This window comes from Galeopterus variegatus, unplaced genomic scaffold, assembly GCF_000696425.1.
Source record: "Galeopterus variegatus unplaced genomic scaffold, G_variegatus-3.0.2 Scaffold500, whole genome shotgun sequence".
NCBI classification, from domain to species: domain Eukaryota; kingdom Metazoa; phylum Chordata; class Mammalia; order Dermoptera; family Cynocephalidae; genus Galeopterus; species Galeopterus variegatus.
Genome location: NW_007726611.1, coordinates 553694 through 576036, shown reverse-complemented (window position 1 = coordinate 576036; position 22343 = coordinate 553694). Strand labels below are relative to the sequence as shown.

General features: G+C 35.6%; 1 protein-coding gene across 1 annotated transcript in view; it reads right to left on the bottom strand.

The window, feature by feature from the left end:
- PIK3CB (phosphatidylinositol-4,5-bisphosphate 3-kinase, catalytic subunit beta) overlaps positions 1–22039 on the bottom strand; it is a 74870-nt gene extending 52831 nt beyond the window's left edge. Inside the window, exons 1-4 of the mRNA XM_008569452.1 lie at positions 21839–22039; positions 20381–20477; positions 17350–17480; positions 9210–9260 (exon numbers count right to left, since the gene is read on the bottom strand). Of these exons, the coding sequence (XP_008567674.1) occupies positions 9210–9260; positions 17350–17480; positions 20381–20477; positions 21839–21952 (393 nt within the window). The 5' untranslated portion in view covers positions 21953–22039. The remainder of the gene's footprint in view (positions 1–9209; positions 9261–17349; positions 17481–20380; positions 20478–21838) is intronic.
- Positions 22040–22343: the final 304 nt, after the last annotated feature.

The following is a 22343-nucleotide window of genomic DNA, read 5'->3' as shown; positions in this document are numbered from 1 at the left end:
AAGCAGAAAGACATACAGACACACAAATGTTGCAGGTGTTTAGTGTTTAAACAAATGCTTAAGCATTTTACTTTAATCTAGTTACCGAGAATGATCAAAATATGACTTTTTCTTTTAAGTATCTCAAAATATTAGTTACGTGGGATTATTTAATATAAAAGTTGGCAAAGTAAGAGAATTACCAGACCCTGGAGAACTAAGTCAAAGTATGTTACATGCTGTCATGATCACTGAAATGAGGTAGAGAGTGGAATATTCTCCATTTCGTTTTATTTGTTTAAGAATTATCACACAGGGTCAAGCCCATGGAATTTCTTGGTCAGTATCTGTCTCTGGCAAAGACACCAAGAAATATGTAATTATCTTCTAAAACATCATCTTTATGGATTAGGGTTATGAACCAAACACCCTGGTGTCCCTTAGTACTCCATTATGGACTTATCATCCATCACATTAAAAAAAAGTTTTTAAAAACAATTTATATATTTCTTTTCATAGTATAATCATTTTTCCAAATGATCTGTATTCCTTTCAAATATGAACACTGAAAAAAATATGAAAAATATGAAGTTTCTAATACCAAGCTGAAGAATCCTAATTTTTAATAAATTAATTGAAGAGAATGCATACTACAATATCCTCTTTAAGATAGCCATAGACTATCCAAATAAGTAAACCCCAAATCCTTTCAACCTTATAAGTAGGCAGTTTCACTCAAAAAAAGATTATATGTATAATTATAGTGGTTTTATATTCATAAATGCAACCTAAAAAGGGTTTCACTGAAAAATGATGTCATCAGAATTTGGAAATGAAATTTCTAGTCAAACCTGTTAATGCAAACAAAGAGTGTAAATTTCAAACAACAAACAGAGTAAACTGTTCATGTCAGACTAAGGCAAAATGCTGTTAGGTTAAATACTGTAAAAAGCTAGCAGACCTACTATAATCTGGTAGATCCAAATTAGACCTTTACAGACCAGCTATTAAGTAAATACCCTAAAGAGCTAGGAATAAGCTATGGGGAAGAGCAATGGATTAGCTGTATAACTGTGCTGTGATTGTTTATTGAGGTAGGAAAAGTACAACAATGGATAATGCCAAGGAAAAAGCAAACTACCAAAAGTGTGGCAGGAAGCCTAACAAAACACAAAATCTTAGATTCTTTTAAAATCTCAAAAAAATCAGTAATGAAAAATCATACTGTATAGTATAACTTGAGAACTTAAACACATGTTCAAATGCTTGTACTAAAATAAGATAACAAAAGTGGTGGATAGCAGTGAAAAATAACACCAATATTCTCAACTTTATTTCTCTTTACGTTTAGATTTTCAAAAATCACAAACATGCATATTATGACATAATAGTGATTACTGACCAAAATTAAACAAAACAAACACCTTGTTATAAGCACATGAAAAAAAGACTATGGCTCTTTTCCTTTCCCTATGGAGGGCCAAAAACTCATTTGTCATTTGGAGACTCATATGGCATGTTGAGAGTGCAAGGGACAGAGGGTTGAGTTAACTAAGTGTTGCCCAGAAATGCGGACTTGACTGACAAACAGCAGTCAGGACTGATGGGCCAGAGACTAAGAAGACAGTTATATTACTGGGAGACTGATTACAAACAAGGGTTTGAGTAAATAAGTAAATCCATCAAGGTTAATAGGAATCCAGATTTCTCACTGTTAGAAAAAGGGAATTACAAAAATGAAAAGGCAAAAGCTAGAAAATGCTCAGTAGTAGTGGATCCAAATTAGAGGCAATGGTGAGAACTCATAGTTTTTATTTAATAGACAGATAAATAAATATACCTGTGTGTATGCCCAAATACTTGTAGGCAAACACATATAAATATATACTATCTAGCTCTGTTTCATGAAACGGCCTAGAAGCAATTGCACCCCAGCAGCAATGAGCAAATCCACTGCCCAGATCTGAATTCTAAATACTTTTCACAAATTAAAGGAATCAGCACTCCCTGGAGAAATGGCTCATTCCAAAGCTGGGGTAGGGAAAGTACCAGATGAGCCTTGAACACATTGTTGTATCAGAAAGGAAATGCTGAAGGAATGACAGGGACATGTCAAAAAGACACAGGAGACAGCTTCAATGGGGTCCCATGAGGTAGATCTGGGACAATCTGAATATTAAAATAAATGACAGTAACTATGTCATTAAATAAAATCAAAATCATGAATCCAAACAACAATAAGTTTAAAAAAAAGAATAAGTAAATAAATGGGGTAGAAGAAAAACCTCTATCCTATGGTATAAAACCAACTAATAAATCCAAACGGAAAAACAAAATGAAAATCAGCATTTAACAACTCATTGTAGTAACACTGATTCAGGCTAGATGTATTAGTGACTGTAAAAACAAGTGAGTGACAGCTTGATGTGAAACAGGATGTTTACCTAGTCTCAAAATATGTGCCCACAAAATACTTATATTAACTTTAGAGTAAAAAAACCTCCCAGATACCATACTAACCAAGTGATAACAGTATCAACAGTAAGGGGAAAAATTGACACTGTTTGCCTCCTGATACAATGCAGTAAGAAGAAAACTACTATCTCACTTCTGTGGATATTTGTGTTAAAAATGCATAGCTGGAATCTATTCATGACCAAACATCAGGCAAATCCAAATTGAGGGACATTCTACAAAGTAACTGAACTGTATTATTCAAAAATATCAGAGTCATTAAAGATAAGTAAAGATTGAAGACTGTTTTGGACTGAAGGAAACTAAAGGTACACTGCAATGAAATGCAACAATTAATTCTGGGTTGGATGCTGGACCTATAAAGTATATTACTGAGACAACTGGGTCAATTTGGAATGTGTGGATTAGACAATATAATTGTATCAATATTATTTTCCTGATTTTTATGAATGTACTCTTAGTTATGTAGAAAAATGTCCTTGTTTTTAGAAAATACACAGTAAAGAACAAAAGGGTAAAAGGATATGAGGTTTCTCAACCTCCGTGCTATTGATATTTGGCTATTGGCCATATATTGCTATTGGCATTTAGCAGCACCCTGACCTTTACTCACAAGATGCCAGCAGTCCACTCCACCAAGTTGTGACAACGAAAAACAACTCCAGATATTGCCAATTGCCCCAGGGAGGGCAAAATAGTTACATATTGAGAACCATTAGATGAGAAGACCAAAAGCTGCCAATCTATAATCATAATTCAAAAACAATGAATTATTCCTGTTCTACAGACTCAATAGCCTGTTTTTTAAAAATGCCAAAACCTGTTAAAATGGCCACTATTAAAAACAAACAAAAACAAAAACCCAGAAAATAACTGGCCAGCCGCCAAAAAAACCCCAGAAAGTAAGTATCAGAGAGGATGTGGAGAAACTGGAGCCTTTGCACATGGCTGGTGAGAATGTAAAATGGTGTAGCCACTATGGAAAACAGTATGGCAGTTCCTCAAAAATTTAAAAATAGGATAAACATATAATATGGTAGTAATTCCACTTCTGAGACCATATCCAAAATAATTTAAAGCAGGGTCTCAAAGAGATATTTGAACACCCATTTTTTTTTTTTTTTCCCTTTTTTTGTCTTTTTTCGTGTCCGGCAACGGATTGCAACCCTCAGTGTCGCGCCCGTACCGGACCGGGACCGGCAACAGGATCGCAACCCTCGGTGTTGCTCCCACACCTCACTCAGCCAGTGAGCAGGAACCGGTCTGTATGTGGGATCCGAACCCTCGGCAGGAGCGCCACCGCGCTTCCAAGCGGCGCACTGTAGCAGTGCGCCACCGGGCCGGCCCTGAACACCCATGTTTATAGCAGCATTATTCACAAAAGCCAAGAGGTGGAGCCACTCAAGTGTTCTCTGAATGGATAAACAAAATCTAGTACAATCATATGCTGCACATCGATATTTTGATCAATGACAAACTACATACATGATGGTGTTCCCATAACATTATAATGGCTAAACCATATAGTGTAGGTGTGTAGTAGACTATAGCATCTAGGTTTGTGTAAGTACATTCTATGATGTTCAGACAATAATCATATTGCCTGGCAATGCATATTTCAGAAAATACCCCTGTTGTTAAGGGATGTTTTACTGTATAGACATACAGTGGAATATTATTCAACTTTAAAAGGGAAGAAAAATCAGACATGCTACAATGTGGATGAACCTTGAGCATATTATACCAGATGAAATAAACCAGTCACAAAAAGATAAATACTGAATAATTCCACTTGTGTGAGTTATCTAGAACAGTCAAATTCATAGAGAGAAAAAGTAGAATGGTGGTTGCCAGTGGCTGGAGAGAGAGGCAAATGAGGAATTGTTGATCAAAGGGTATAGAGTTTCAATTCTGCAAGATGAAAAAGTTCTGGAGATGAGTTGCACAACAACGTGAATATATCAAACACTGCTGAACTGTACACTTAAAAATGGTTAAGATGATAAATTCTATGTTATATGTATTTTATCACAATTTAAAAAAATTTTTAATGCCAAGAGCAGGTTAAGTACCTTAATAAGGTGATGGTAAATTCACCTGATGAACTAAATGTGGATACATATTATACATGTTTAACATATGCACATACACATGTAAACACACACACAGACACACACATAATTTGATAAGTGAACTTACCATCATCTTATTAAGAAACTTAACCTACTCTTGGCATATATATGAATAGCAGAATGAGAACATAATTCTCTCCATTCCTCTCATCCAAAACCCCATAAAGTGTAAGATTTATCTTTTAAAAAATATCAATCAATAACAGCCCTGGGAAATGAAGAAAAGTGCCTAACATAGGATCCTTTAATCAGAGAAAGCAGACAGGACCAGGGATCTTCTAAGGCCGATGGAATAGTGACACTGCTGTGCACACAGTTCTGGGGGAGCTCCAACTCAAGGGTACAAGGAGTGGGAGGACTGACAGGGGCAATCATAGAGAAATTACTAAGGGATCTGCAGATGAAGCAGTTGTTTTCACTAGGCATACCCCTTCCTCTGTTTGCACTGATCTGGAACAGCAATGGCATAACCCCCAGATTGAGGTGAGGAGCATGTGTACTGAGTCCTAGGGAGACACTTGATCCCAGAGGGTATGGAAATCTTCACACAAAGGAGACTCTAATTCCTACAGTTGCTGAGGGAATGTTACAGTGAACAGGCAGACAGTCAGGGAATCTCAAATAAAAACTAAACTAAGACTCACCAGACATTTGAGGAAAACCAACACAATGAAAGAAAACTGCCAAAACAAGAATCAAGACCACTTTAAAAACAAGATTATTTATTTCCTCAAGGAGAACTAAGGTGGCAATGAAAAAGAAACAATCGGAAATCTTTTAAAAGATTCCTAAAATTTAAAAAAAAGAATAAAAAGAAAAAGAACACCCAAACTTACTACTAAGGGAATGCAAGTTAAAATAATGAGACACCATTTTTTGGTCCATTGGACTGATATAATTAAAAGGATTAGCAGAAATGCAAAAAGACAGAAACTCTTCGACAGTAAAGGTGGCACTGTAAATTTTTAGTCTTTTAGGGTATGCCATCTGGCAGAATACACATGAAAAATGTGCATATATTTTTATCTAATAATTTCACTTCTAGGAATCTATCCTACAAAATACATAACATGTACAAAGAATCATATACAAAATAGCCACTGCAGCTCCATTTTAATGGAAAAAAAACCTAGAAAAAAGCAAAACATCCATAAATGAGATATTTATTTAATAACAAATGGTAACTAATAATTAATGCTATAGAATGTTATGAAGGTATCAAAAAAGTGAAGTAGACCTATTCATACTAACATGACAAGATCCACAAAGTCCATTAAATGAAAAAGGAAGAAACTATATATATAATGGTTTCATTTATTTAAAAAAAGGGGGTGATATATATATTTACACATGAAACAAGGATTGGTAGCTATAAACTAACCTGTTTACAGTTAGCTCTGGGGAGGACAGATGTTGGAGGTTATAGAAAGATATTTTCATTTTTGGTTTCATGATTAATATCCATTCTTCACTTCTTCCTTTAGGACTAGAAACTGTTAACTCTTAGCCAAGCTCACCTCTGCCCAGCTAAAGATTGCATTTTTCCAGCAAACTTAGGGTGGCCATATGACTAAGATCTGGACAATGAGGTAAGAGCAAAAATAATACATATCAACGATATCCTCAAATTTATTAACTGTACTATGTGCCTAATAATAATAATAATAATAAAAAGTACATGAGACCTGGACAAGATTACTGCATCCTATGTGTGCAGGGAACCCTCTGACTTAGGTAAGGTACAAGATTATAGCAGACATAATGAAAATTAATTTATTCCTCCGAGGTTCAAGGAGCAATATTAAGTATAGCTAAGAGTAACTAGACAAAGGCATTAGAACCAAAATATCCCAATATAACTATTATCTCCTAAACTTAAATTGTAATTATGATTCCATAATTGACAAGCTAATAAGTTTATACCTGTAATAAACTTGTTTTCTTTCATTAACGAGAACTGCCCTTAAAGTTCTCTTTTTTTTTTTTTTGTCTTTTGTCTTTTTCCGTGTCCGGCAACGGATCGCAACCCTCAGTGTTGCCCCCGTACCGGACCGGGGACCGGCAACGGGACCGCAACCCTCGGTGTTGCCCCCGCGCCTCGCTCAGCCAGTGAGCGGGAACCGGTCTGTATGTGGGATCCGAACCCTCGGGCGGGAGCGCCGCCGCGCTTGCGACGCGGCGCACTTATTCAGTGCGGGACCGGGCCGGCCAAAAGTTCTCTTTTTTTTTTTTTGTCTTTTGTCTTTTTCCGTGTCCGGCAACGGATCGCAACCCTCAGTGTTGCCCCCGTACCGGACCGGGGACCGGCAACGGGACCGCAACCCTCGGTGTTGCCCCCGCGCCTCGCTCAGCCAGTGAGCGGGAACCGGTCTGTATGTGGGATCCGAACCCTCGGGCGGGAGCGCCGCCGCGCTTGCGACGCGGCGCACTTATTCAGTGCGGGACCGGGCCGGCCAAAAGTTCTCTTTTTTTTTTTTTGTCTTTTGTCTTTTTCCGTGTCCGGCAACGGATCGCAACCCTCAGTGTTGCCCCCGTACCGGACCGGGGACCGGCAACGGGACCGCAACCCTCGGTGTTGCCCCCGCGCCTCGCTCAGCCAGTGAGCGGGAACCGGTCTGTATGTGGGATCCGAACCCTCGGGCGGGAGCGCCGCCGCGCTTGCGACGCGGCGCACTTATTCAGTGCGCCACCGGGCCGGCCAAAAGTTCTCTTTTTTAAATTTTTGAAGTTTTTCTTTTTATTTATTTTTTAAAAAATGAACCCTCACTCCTGGAGATTCCAGGCCATTTTCAAGTCTGCATTCTCAGCAAGGAAAAGGAACCTGACACAATGATGCTATTACATTAATCCCACCAATCGTTCATGCAAATTTTCATTTGGCCATAAATACAATTTCATCTATTAAAATTTGTAAAATATTTACAAATTAAATAATCATCTGAAACTGTCTCCAGCAATTCCTGTATCACCAAACTGAGGGGAAAAAAATAGGGGCGGGCAGGATTTGGCTTTTATGGTTTCAATCTGGCCCAGAGTCTTTTCTTCACTGGGGAGACCAGAAGCCTGACACTCATGCTCCTCTTTCCTGGGGTGAAGCATTCAAATTCAAAAGTCAAAATTGAAACCAAAAGACATTAGTGAAAAAGTAGCAGCAGATGACACGCACTGAAGGGATACAGAAAGATTTTGAGAGGTCTACTAGCAAAGCAGAAACAGCCTAGGCCAGACATTTCCTCAACTAGCCAACACTAAACAGTGCTTTCATTCTGTGAGAATGAGAAAAACATACATACTGTCTCTTTTTGCCTCCTATCCTCTATACCATTACCATTCATGGATAGAATGGCTTTGCTGAAGACACTTATAAGTTCTAACCCAATAACAAAAGAAAAGAATTTTTTTTTAAATTTTGTTTTTTATTTTTTGGTGGCTGGCCAGCATGGGAACTGAACCCTTGACCCGGGTAGTACAACGCTGCACTAGAACCAACTGAGCTAACTGGCCAGCCCCCAAGAGAAGAGGATATTTAGATTAGAGAACAACAAGGTCTACTAGATTGAATATTTAGATTAGAGTGCAAAAAGGTAAATTAGAGTCAAAAAATTAAATTAAAAAATTAAGTTAAAAAGTACAGATGATAGATGATATATATATAAAACCCAAGTCAACAAAGTAATCTATTTTGTAATATCTGAGTAGGAAAAAATGGGAATAGAGTGTGTGGCAGAGACTACTGTTTGTCCCTCAATATCCATTTTTCATTTCTTCCTTTAGTACTAGAGTCTCTAACTCTTAGCCAAGCACATGACTGCCCAGACAAAGACTGCATTTCCCAGCCTCACTGGTAGTTAAGTGTGGCCATATGACTAAGATCTGGCCAATGAGATAAGAGCAAAATGAGATATATACTAATGATATCCTCAAAAAGAATGGGGTGTGGCCTCTAGTCTTGCTTTTCCTGTTTCTGTAGGCTGGAATGTAGTCAAATAGGAAGCTGCAGCAATAATATTAAACTATAAAATAGAAAGTACATGTTAAACACAGTGGAACACCAAGATGGAAGAAACCTGGATCCCCCCTTCTGATGCTTGTCCTTATTACACCTGCTTTGTTACATGATAGAAATACAGCCTCCTTGTTTAACTGAATAATATTCACTAAGACTGTATTGTTAATCTATGAGGTACCGAGGCTTCCCTTAAAGACTAGCTGTTGAAGCTGTACTTGAATCAGAAAAAGGGGCCGGCCCCATAGCTCACTCGGGAGAGTGTGGCGCTGGTAGTGCCGAGGCCATGGGTTCGGATCCTATATAGGGATGGCCAGTGTGCTCACTGGCTGAGCGTGGTGCAGACCACATCACCGTGCCGAGGGCTGCGATCCCCTTACTGGTCAAAAAAAAAAAAAAGAAAAAGGCTTACCCATTGAACACAGATCACGGACAAACGGGGCTGCCATTTAACAAAACACTAGCACGTGCATACTTACCCACCCTCACAGACTATTCTTGCATATCAGTTATGTTCTTCTGTAAGTTCGTCTCATTACCATAAATGAGATGAAGGTACCCAGAATTGTGCACAACTCTATAATAAGAAAGGGCCATTTAAAACTCTTGATACTTACTGATACATTAGCGCTATCACTGCTTGCAATCTCAGCTGCCTTTTCAATAATCTGTTTAAAAAAAAAAATTGGTTCTCATATTTGTAGAATTTTTAGTGTAAATGACTACTACTTAGACTACAAAGGACTACACATGGTTTGCATTTCTACGCTTTATAAAAGAAACATGAATTTTAAAAAGCAAAATGGTACTTCCCAAGTGCTTCCAACTCTTTATAACAAGGAAATAACGGTAATCTTGTAAGGGACTGTGACTCCTAGGGAGCACTAGGATTGCTTGTAGATAAAATATGTAGTGGCTTGCATACTTATGACAATCTTTTTTTGAAATATAGGAAAATGTATTCTGGTTAAGAAAATGCAAATATACGTAAGAGTTACTAAATGTAGAAAAAGCTTTTGTCAATTATGTATTTTTCTCAATTAACAGATATCAACAGTAGAAGTAATGACAAGGGAAAACCTAAAAATTATTTTAAAAATTCATAAAGTTCAAAGGGGGCCCTCATTCTTGATAAGATGGGAACCCACTTGTTCAGTGGGAACATCAATGGATGAAGAATCACAATCCATCATCCATACCCTGTTACTGAGTTATGCAATCATAGTAAGTAATTTATCTATGGGCTTATGTGTAAAATGTGATAATTCCCATCCATCCCATAGAGTTGCTGTGATGATAAAATGAGATTATGGTGATTAAAATTAAGCAATAACCATAAAATTGACTTGAAAAGCAAAATATATGCAAGTGATTACAGCAATAAGCATTAAATGAAATGAACAGGACTGGGGGGAACTTTCACTTTCTACATCTGTATTATTTATTTTACAATAGCCGTATATAACTTGAACAGTTAAAGGAAACCCAAGCATAGACATAGTTATACATATTTAAAGACTGAAATCTCTATTACATCTTATTCAAGACAGACTCCAAGAAATTAGAAAAGCAAAAGGAAAGTTGCAGATGACTGGGGAATGGTGAAATAAAATACTTTAGGGAAATTTGACTTCTCTTGAAATNTGAGCAGGAACCGGTCTGTATGTGGGATCCGAACCCTCGGCAGGAGCGCCACCGCGCTTCCAAGCGGCGCACTGTAGCAGTGCGCCACCGGGCCGGCCCTGAACACCCATGTTTATAGCAGCATTATTCACAAAAGCCAAGAGGTGGAGCCACTCAAGTGTTCTCTGAATGGATAAACAAAATCTAGTACAATCATATGCTGCACATCGATATTTTGATCAATGACAAACTACATACATGATGGTGTTCCCATAACATTATAATGGCTAAACCATATAGTGTAGGTGTGTAGTAGACTATAGCATCTAGGTTTGTGTAAGTACATTCTATGATGTTCAGACAATAATCATATTGCCTGGCAATGCATATTTCAGAAAATACCCCTGTTGTTAAGGGATGTTTTACTGTATAGACATACAGTGGAATATTATTCAACTTTAAAAGGGAAGAAAAATCAGACATGCTACAATGTGGATGAACCTTGAGCATATTATACCAGATGAAATAAACCAGTCACAAAAAGATAAATACTGAATAATTCCACTTGTGTGAGTTATCTAGAACAGTCAAATTCATAGAGAGAAAAAGTAGAATGGTGGTTGCCAGTGGCTGGAGAGAGAGGCAAATGAGGAATTGTTGATCAAAGGGTATAGAGTTTCAATTCTGCAAGATGAAAAAGTTCTGGAGATGAGTTGCACAACAACGTGAATATATCAAACACTGCTGAACTGTACACTTAAAAATGGTTAAGATGATAAATTCTATGTTATATGTATTTTATCACAATTTAAAAAAATTTTTAATGCCAAGAGCAGGTTAAGTACCTTAATAAGGTGATGGTAAATTCACCTGATGAACTAAATGTGGATACATATTATACATGTTTAACATATGCACATACACATGTAAACACACACACAGACACACACATAATTTGATAAGTGAACTTACCATCATCTTATTAAGAAACTTAACCTACTCTTGGCATATATATGAATAGCAGAATGAGAACATAATTCTCTCCATTCCTCTCATCCAAAACCCCATAAAGTGTAAGATTTATCTTTTAAAAAATATCAATCAATAACAGCCCTGGGAAATGAAGAAAAGTGCCTAACATAGGATCCTTTAATCAGAGAAAGCAGACAGGACCAGGGATCTTCTAAGGCCGATGGAATAGTGACACTGCTGTGCACACAGTTCTGGGGGAGCTCCAACTCAAGGGTACAAGGAGTGGGAGGACTGACAGGGGCAATCATAGAGAAATTACTAAGGGATCTGCAGATGAAGCAGTTGTTTTCACTAGGCATACCCCTTCCTCTGTTTGCACTGATCTGGAACAGCAATGGCATAACCCCCAGATTGAGGTGAGGAGCATGTGTACTGAGTCCTAGGGAGACACTTGATCCCAGAGGGTATGGAAATCTTCACACAAAGGAGACTCTAATTCCTACAGTTGCTGAGGGAATGTTACAGTGAACAGGCAGACAGTCAGGGAATCTCAAATAAAAACTAAACTAAGACTCACCAGACATTTGAGGAAAACCAACACAATGAAAGAAAACTGCCAAAACAAGAATCAAGACCACTTTAAAAACAAGATTATTTATTTCCTCAAGGAGAACTAAGGTGGCAATGAAAAAGAAACAATCGGAAATCTTTTAAAAGATTCCTAAAATTTAAAAAAAAGAATAAAAAGAAAAAGAACACCCAAACTTACTACTAAGGGAATGCAAGTTAAAATAATGAGACACCATTTTTTGGTCCATTGGACTGATATAATTAAAAGGATTAGCAGAAATGCAAAAAGACAGAAACTCTTCGACAGTAAAGGTGGCACTGTAAATTTTTAGTCTTTTAGGGTATGCCATCTGGCAGAATACACATGAAAAATGTGCATATATTTTTATCTAATAATTTCACTTCTAGGAATCTATCCTACAAAATACATAACATGTACAAAGAATCATATACAAAATAGCCACTGCAGCTCCATTTTAATGGAAAAAAAACCTAGAAAAAAGCAAAACATCCATAAATGAGATATTTATTTAATAACAAATGGTAACTAATAATTAATGCTATAGAATGTTATGAAGGTATCAAAAAAGTGAAGTAGACCTATTCATACTAACATGACAAGATCCACAAAGTCCATTAAATGAAAAAGGAAGAAACTATATATATAATGGTTTCATTTATTTAAAAAAAGGGGGTGATATATATATTTACACATGAAACAAGGATTGGTAGCTATAAACTAACCTGTTTACAGTTAGCTCTGGGGAGGACAGATGTTGGAGGTTATAGAAAGATATTTTCATTTTTGGTTTCATGATTAATATCCATTCTTCACTTCTTCCTTTAGGACTAGAAACTGTTAACTCTTAGCCAAGCTCACCTCTGCCCAGCTAAAGATTGCATTTTTCCAGCAAACTTAGGGTGGCCATATGACTAAGATCTGGACAATGAGGTAAGAGCAAAAATAATACATATCAACGATATCCTCAAATTTATTAACTGTACTATGTGCCTAATAATAATAATAATAATAAAAAGTACATGAGACCTGGACAAGATTACTGCATCCTATGTGTGCAGGGAACCCTCTGACTTAGGTAAGGTACAAGATTATAGCAGACATAATGAAAATTAATTTATTCCTCCGAGGTTCAAGGAGCAATATTAAGTATAGCTAAGAGTAACTAGACAAAGGCATTAGAACCAAAATATCCCAATATAACTATTATCTCCTAAACTTAAATTGTAATTATGATTCCATAATTGACAAGCTAATAAGTTTAGACCTGTAATAAACTTGTTTTCTTTCATTAACGAGAACTGCCCTTAAAGTCAAGTCTGCATTCTCAGCAAGGAAAAGGAACCTGACACAATGATGCTATTACATTAATCCCACCAATCGTTCATGCAAATTTTTATTTGGCCATAAATACAATTTCATCTATTAAAATTTGTAAAATATTTACAAATTAAATAATCATCTGAAACTGTCTCCAGCAATTCCTGTATCACCAAACTGAGGGGAAAAAAATAGGGGCGGGCAGGATTTGGCTTTTATGGTTTCAATCTGGCCCAGAGTCTTTTCTTCACTGGGGAGACCAGAAGCCTGACACTCATGCTCCTCTTTCCTGGGGTGAAGCATTCAAATTCAAAAGTCAAAATTGAAACCAAAAGACATTAGTGAAAAAGTAGCAGCAGATGACACGCACTGAAGGGATACAGAAAGATTTTGAGAGGTCTACTAGCAAAGCAGAAACAGCCTAGGCCAGACATTTCCTCAACTAGCCAACACTAAACAGTGCTTTCATTCTGTGAGAATGAGAAAAACATACATACTGTCTCTTTTTGCCTCCTATCCTCTATACCATTACCATTCATGGATAGAATGGCTTTGCTGAAGACACTTATAAGTTCTAACCCAATAACAAAAGAAAAGAATTTTTTTTTAAATTTTGTTTTTTATTTTTTGGTGGCTGGCCAGCATGGGAACTGAACCCTTGACCCGGGTAGTACAACGCTGCACTAGAACCAACTGAGCTAACTGGCCAGCCCCCAAGAGAAGAGGATATTTAGATTAGAGAACAACAAGGTCTACTAGATTGAATATTTAGATTAGAGTGCAAAAAGGTAAATTAGAGTCAAAAAATTAAATTAAAAAATTAAGTTAAAAAGTACAGATGATAGATGATATATATATAAAACCCAAGTCAACAAAGTAATCTATTTTGTAATATCTGAGTAGGAAAAAATGGGAATAGAGTGTGTGGCAGAGACTACTGTTTGTCCCTCAATATCCATTTTTCATTTCTTCCTTTAGTACTAGAGTCTCTAACTCTTAGCCAAGCACATGACTGCCCAGACAAAGACTGCATTTCCCAGCCTCACTGGTAGTTAAGTGTGGCCATATGACTAAGATCTGGCCAATGAGATAAGAGCAAAATGAGATATATACTAATGATATCCTCAAAAAGAATGGGGTGTGGCCTCTAGTCTTGCTTTTCCTGTTTCTGTAGGCTGGAATGTAGTCAAATAGGAAGCTGCAGCAATAATATTAAACTATAAAATAGAAAGTACATGTTAAACACAGTGGAACACCAAGATGGAAGAAACCTGGATCCCCCCTTCTGATGCTTGTCCTTATTACACCTGCTTTGTTACATGATAGAAATACAGCCTCCTTGTTTAACTGAATAATATTCACTAAGACTGTATTGTTAATCTATGAGGTACCGAGGCTTCCCTTAAAGACTAGCTGTTGAAGCTGTACTTGAATCAGAAAAAGGGGCCGGCCCCATAGCTCACTCGGGAGAGTGTGGCGCTGGTAGTGCCGAGGCCATGGGTTCGGATCCTATATAGGGATGGCCAGTGTGCTCACTGGCTGAGCGTGGTGCAGACCACATCACCGTGCCGAGGGCTGCGATCCCCTTACTGGTCAAAAAAAAAAAAAAGAAAAAGGCTTACCCATTGAACACAGATCACGGACAAACGGGGCTGCCATTTAACAAAACACTAGCACGTGCATACTTACCCACCCTCACAGACTATTCTTGCATATCAGTTATGTTCTTCTGTAAGTTCGTCTCATTACCATAAATGAGATGAAGGTACCCAGAATTGTGCACAACTCTATAATAAGAAAGGGCCATTTAAAACTCTTGATACTTACTGATACATTAGCGCTATCACTGCTTGCAATCTCAGCTGCCTTTTCAATAATCTGTTTAAAAAAAAAAATTGGTTCTCATATTTGTAGAATTTTTAGTGTAAATGACTACTACTTAGACTACAAAGGACTACACATGGTTTGCATTTCTACGCTTTATAAAAGAAACATGAATTTTAAAAAGCAAAATGGTACTTCCCAAGTGCTTCCAACTCTTTATAACAAGGAAATAACGGTAATCTTGTAAGGGACTGTGACTCCTAGGGAGCACTAGGATTGCTTGTAGATAAAATATGTAGTGGCTTGCATACTTATGACAATCTTTTTTTGAAATATAGGAAAATGTATTCTGGTTAAGAAAATGCAAATATACGTAAGAGTTACTAAATGTAGAAAAAGCTTTTGTCAATTATGTATTTTTCTCAATTAACAGATATCAACAGTAGAAGTAATGACAAGGGAAAACCTAAAAATTATTTTAAAAATTCATAAAGTTCAAAGGGGGCCCTCATTCTTGATAAGATGGGAACCCACTTGTTCAGTGGGAACATCAATGGATGAAGAATCACAATCCATCATCCATACCCTGTTACTGAGTTATGCAATCATAGTAAGTAATTTATCTATGGGCTTATGTGTAAAATGTGATAATTCCCATCCATCCCATAGAGTTGCTGTGATGATAAAATGAGATTATGGTGATTAAAATTAAGCAATAACCATAAAATTGACTTGAAAAGCAAAATATATGCAAGTGATTACAGCAATAAGCATTAAATGAAATGAACAGGACTGGGGGGAACTTTCACTTTCTACATCTGTATTATTTATTTTACAATAGCCGTATATAACTTGAACAGTTAAAGGAAACCCAAGCATAGACATAGTTATACATATTTAAAGACTGAAATCTCTATTACATCTTATTCAAGACAGACTCCAAGAAAATTAGAAAAGCAAAAGGAAAGTTGCAGATGACTGGGGAATGGTGAAATAAAATACTTTAGGGAAATTTGACTTCTCTTGAAATATTAGAGTTATACATATTTAAAGACTGAAATCTCTATTACATCTTATTCAAGACAGACTCCAAGAAATTAGAAAAGCAAAAGGAAAGTTGCAGATGACTGGGGAATGGTGAAATAAAATACTTTAGGGAAATTTGACTTCTCTTGAAATATTAAAAAGACTTACATTTGCATAGAATACTGTATTTGTAGAAATGCTTCAAAAAGCATTTCATTTGATCCAAAAGAAACTGTAACTGACAGTTGAACATAATAATTGTCATAGCTACTGTATTGCAAGTAGCTATAGCCTATGGATAAATTCCTATCTAAGGGATAAATAAAGCCACCATAAAAATGTATTGGGTGAGTCAAAATATAGTTTTTTTCTACTCAATGTATACTAAGGTATATGGCTCTTGTCATATTTGGAATTTCTATTGCAATAAGCATAAAATTTAATTTGGTTGTAAACTATTGGTCACAAAGACATTTTAAAAGAACTTGAGAAGTTACTTCTTGGGTGGATAAAATTCAATTAAAATGAAAATAAAGAACATTGAGTTACATAAATTTACTTTGCATAATACGTACAAATCTCTATACAGTTGTGGTAGTGTTGAACATTAAAATGCAATTAAGTTTACAGGCTGATTAATTTAAATATTATTTAGTATAATATCAATCTTTAAAGGTGGTTGTTCTCAAATGAATTAAGGACATTAAAACTTCTTGTTTCTTTTCTGAGCATTCGTTCAAAGATTTCTCATAAAAATCACCACCAATCAGACGTAAAACAAGAATGCCACACTTGAAGATAAAACATATGACAGCTTAGCTCTCTCAGCATGTAAATTATCGCAGCCCTGTTTTCAGCCCCCACCAGATAATCTCCTCCTCTCCAAGACATGTAGCTTGTATACTAAGGAAATGTATTTAGAAATGGAAGTTTTTACTATAGACTCTACAAAAATATTACCTTAGGAAGTCCTACTACTAATAATATTCAACAAAAATCATTTGTTCTTTGAAAATCAACTCTTTACACAGCAGTATTTATATCTTTAATCTCTGAACCTACATGCTGAGCATGTTTAAATGAACATTTTACATGAGTAACATATGAATACATTTATAGTCCTTTACATTAAAAAGACCTCAGAAAAATTGTAACTTCTTCATTTTATAAATGAGGAATCTGAACTCCAGAGATGCAGTGTCTTACTTGGTAAGTGATAAAGCCAGGACTAATAGAGTTAGAGGGCTTCCAGCTCTGAGGTCTTTCCACTGACCCAAGCTGTCACCGTATGCAACATTTTGAAAGAGAAAGAGACATAGGGAGCTTAAACTATAAACATACAGGGCCGGGAACTAATAATTCAGTTATTTCATGCATTGTGGTTCTTTAAATAATTAGCTTACCTTATCGAAGGGAGGGTAATAATAAGGTTGTTTTTTATTCTCTGGAAATTTAATATGCAAAGCTGTTGCATTTTCAGTATATGGATTTGTCTGAACAGTTCCCATTGGATTCAACATTTCTTCAAGTTCATCTAAAACAGGCAAATAAATTTGATTCTCAAGAAATTAAACTAAAAAAATTGTAATGAATTTCCTTCCATGAAAATTACTTAAAAAGTGGTCACCTAAGAAAGTTTGGCACATAATTACATCACTAAGCCTCTATCTTCTGATAATGCTTGCAACAAAACTTCAGTACAAGTTTGCATACACCTTTAAAATGAGAAAGTTAAAAGTGATGGCTAGATTACCTCTTCAAATTTGGTAAGTATTCTCATTCTTAAAAAAAAAAACTTAATTGGAACTACTCTCCCTCCATCAAAATTTGGTAGCTCATAGGAATTATTATTTCATCACTGTATATGGACTTAATCACATATAATCTGGTTTTCATAGTCATCACAGTACTCAAACTGATATTTTGAGAGTCATCAATAACATTATTCTTGTCAAATGTAATGTTGTTAATGCTCCTTTATTATCTTGTGATTGCTGACACAAATACCTTCTCTGGTAGTTACTGTGGTGCTCCTTTTACCTCACCAGCTGCTTCTTCCTTCAAGGCACTCTTTCCTCTCCCTTCTCTACCACCCTAAATATTGTCCATTCACAGACTGCACATGGGATCTTAAAATTATAATACAGTCAGAAAATCCTGGAGTTCATATAATGTCACTGCCTAATTTCACAGATAAGTAAACTCAAATGAGGGAACAAAGTAAGGAATACAATCTAAGGTCTTCCCTCTCCAAAGTAATTTCTCTTTTCTTATACTGATTTTTAGCACAATTGTTCTCTCTGTTCTTCCTAAGGAAAAAAAGATAAGGTCCATTCTATCTAGGCCTAATGTCCATAAAGTATATATCCTCAGAATTATCTCCCAAAGCTAGAAAATCTTTACGAAGCATTTATAAGTTTCAGGTACTTAATCTTTTGTTCATCATGTTTAATATTTACTCATCTCACAGATTCAATTTTCACCTGGATGGAGGTAACTTTTATAATTTATATACCTCTAGGGCTGATTTATCAGCAAATTACAATCCCATATTTGTGCTCTTTGGTAGCATTATACTTATTTGTCCTATCAAATGCACCTGTCTGAAGTAACATATAGCATCTTTGCACTTATCAGCCCCAAACATACAGAGGTAACCTGTTCAAAAGTGATCACAGAAAAGGCATTCATATACTACAAATGAAAGGTACAAATTGGTACAATCTCTATTGGGGAGCAATTTGTGATTATCTATTAATATTACAAATGTATTTATTCTTTGACTCAAAACCTTATACCTGAACAAATGAAAGGTACAAATTGGTACAATCTCTATTGGGGAGCAATTTGTGATTATCTATTAAAATTACAAATGTATTTATTCTTTGACTCAAAACCTTATACCTGAGGTACCTGCAAGCAAGGTCATTCATTATAGCACTGTTTGAACTACCAAAAGTTAATTCTGTTTAAAAAAAATGGGGAGGGGGCAGCAATTCTCTAGATACATATGGTTAAAAAAAAAAAAGCAAAGAGCAGAACATCATACGGAATATGCTATTTGGTGTAAGAACAGGGAGGAAAATAAAAATCTACATTTGTATTTCTTAGTGTACACATGACCTATTCTGGAAAGATACAAAAGAAACCAGTAAATGGGATTATATACTCAATAATCTAAAGATTCTAGATGATAGACTATTCGTAGTTCCTTTGTTTCTTGTTTGCCCATACTGGAACAATTCTAGAGCTGATATATGCAGAGCTAACTGTGTTCATTTATTATTTTTCATCATACATTTTCTTAGAGATGAAGTTAGGTTCACAGTATGCCAAGTTAATACCACCAAAAACTGTCATTTTTACTAAAAATACCAGCTAAGTTGCTTGGTGGTTCTGGGAACATGTGAGCCTAAATTAAGATTTTTCAAGGCAGTGTAGTGCTGAAAGGCATAATTTTTCTCTTTTGTGAAAATACACTTTCACAAAATATCACAAATTTCACATAAGAAATATGTCAAATATACACAGTTCTCTTATACTTGTGGAATAACATGATTAGTGAAAATTACTGAAGGTATATGCAGGCGAGAGTAGACATAGGAGAATATACACACATACACACAAATCAGATTGTGGGAAGTATATAAATATGTCAGTAAATAACTGAATCCAAAAATAATTTCTCAGGTTGCAACTGCTAATGTATAAACATTTTCAAATGTCTGTCACTCACAAAATAAAATTCAAATAAGTTCACATCTTCACTAAATGTGTTAACAAATTAAGAAAAAAAAAAAGAAAGCCACTATTATAATGCAAAGTTTACACGGAAAATTCCAACATTTGGGAAAGCAGTATGGAATAATGGAAAGAGTTCAGCAGTCTTTCATTCAAATCCTATGTTTGAATCAATTATGTAAAACTGACTGATTTTCTCTAAGCTTCACTTTTCTCATCTGCAAAAATGGGAATAAAACTATCTAACTCACTTGATGAGGACATTTTGGGTAGTGGCTAAGAAATACAGGCATGTGGAAAAGGTTCCACTTACCTCAAATATCAGGCTAAAGCCAACTAAAGAGTAAGTGTTTTCACTATTTCTCCCATTGTTCCTTCTACAAGTAAAGAAAATTAGTACAAGCAGAAGCAATGAAGGTTATTATAAGGTTGTTCCTCAAGAGAATCTCTCAAAAAAAACTATAAAAATAAAATGTTTAAAGAACACATTCACTGAATTAAGAAATATACTCAAAAACAAACCATTTTATGAATATATGAAAATAATTTGTGTAAATCTATTTTAGAATAAATAACAAAGACGCAAAATAATGATTTACTGATTTGAAAGAATGATGTGTCATAAAAAGACATTAACTAGTTCACATGCCAAAAGTTACTCTTTAACACTAAGGATAAAGATGTAAATCTTACCAGGAAATGAAGACCAGCTGTGCAATATTATGTCGCCAGATCTCAATTGTCCCTTAAAGTCAAAAACCATTGTATTTACCCATGCTACAGGATAATGCTGTTGAAAAAGATACCATTGCATAAATATACCACGAATGAACTTTAAGGTATGAAGATGTTCATGCTCTTTGCTACAAAAAGTTAGTTGTAGAAAGTTCTGGCTGATTTATAAAATACTTATCTGAGATGAGAACAAAATGTGCATGGAAAAATGTTCACCGTCTTTATAATGGTTAAAGAAAACTCTAGGGCTGACTGGTTAGCTCACTCGGGTACAACGTGGTGCCAATAAAACCAAGGTCAAGGGTTCGGATCCCTGCACAGGCCAGCTGCCCCCAAAAAAGAAAACCCTAAAAGCCCATTAATGTCCCACAGTGAAACACTATATCAAAATGTAATATTACAGCCTTAGAAAACTATGAGAAATTTTTAATGATTCAAGAAATATTTGTGATATAATATCAGGATGTATGTTTTAAGAGCTTTCAGCGTACATACATATTAATGTGGGAGGAGGCAAAGTCTCTAGGTATTGTAGAATTTATTTCTGTCTCTAAAAAGAAGGCATTGAACTGGTAGCACTTTATCAAGACATTTAAACAGATGCATTAATTTGGCCAGAGTGTATCAAAAAATCTTATGAATAATAAACACTTTAAGGAGAATTCTATATCAGGAGAGGAAAAAACAGTCATACTATAGCTTTTTAGTCATAAAAACTTATTATTCAAGGAACATATAATGATAACAAGAGAAAATGCTTACATTCCCATGTTAAGAACAAAAGGACACAAATTTATATAGATAAAGACAGTAACTAGGTTTTATAAACATATAAAATTCATGTTCCTAACCCCCCAATACTTTTCAAAAATAAAGAAGAAAATGAAAAGCACTTAGTCACGTTATAGCAAAACATGGCCAGGGATGACACAAAGTAAATAACAGTCTTTATTTATCACACTTAGTGTGAATATTCACATATTTCACTCCAAATGCTGATGTGTTTGATTACACATTTATGCCCCAGCCCCCACAAGGTGTATTCAGCGAGGTTCAATCTATGATCTTTCTAAAATGCACAAAATTCTGAATTCTCAAATATAGTAGCAACTGGAATTCCAGTTCAGGGACTGTGGAGCTGTACATTTTTTAAATACCTTCATTCCTTTTTTATCCATGTCTTCTAGAAAGTTATTATATTTGCAATAGAACATTGATAGTATAAAATTTACTAAAACAAGTTTGTCAAAAGTAATTCAATGAACAAGATGTAAACATGAAGATTTGTTGTCTTATTAAAATAAGATCCTAGGGACCAAAGTTACATGATATGATTTAACTAATATTACTCAATTATTTCAGTCTTAAAATTATTCCATTATATAAGACAACATTTAGAAGTCAGTATATTATTACCATTTTTCCAGCTTTCCTGATGGTTTGATATTTAGAAGGATTCATAGTTTTAGTTGATTTCTTCGTTTTCACTTTATCCAAAACCGCATAAACAGCAAAACATAATCGAGTCATTCTTGGCAAGTCACAGGTATTAATATCAAATTCCAGTGGTTCATTCCAAATATGATCATTTTTCCCTGATATCTCTGAGCTTACGATGGTTTTACACAGGAGCTCTGTACCATGAAAAAGACCAGCTCTAACATGAACCTGTAATAGGAGAGACAAAAACAAATACAAAACCATGATATTGCACCAATGAAACATCTGTTTTGGAGAATGAAGAAACACATACTGGGAGAAGAAGCACAGCAACATCTGGAAAGCCTATTTGTCCACAGAACCACTAAACTGTAATTAATCAGTATATTGTTCACTCAACTAAAGTTAGTTTAATCTGCTTTTCCACTTAACAGATAAGCTATAAAACCACATAGTGGTCCAAATGCCAATGGGTCTCAAT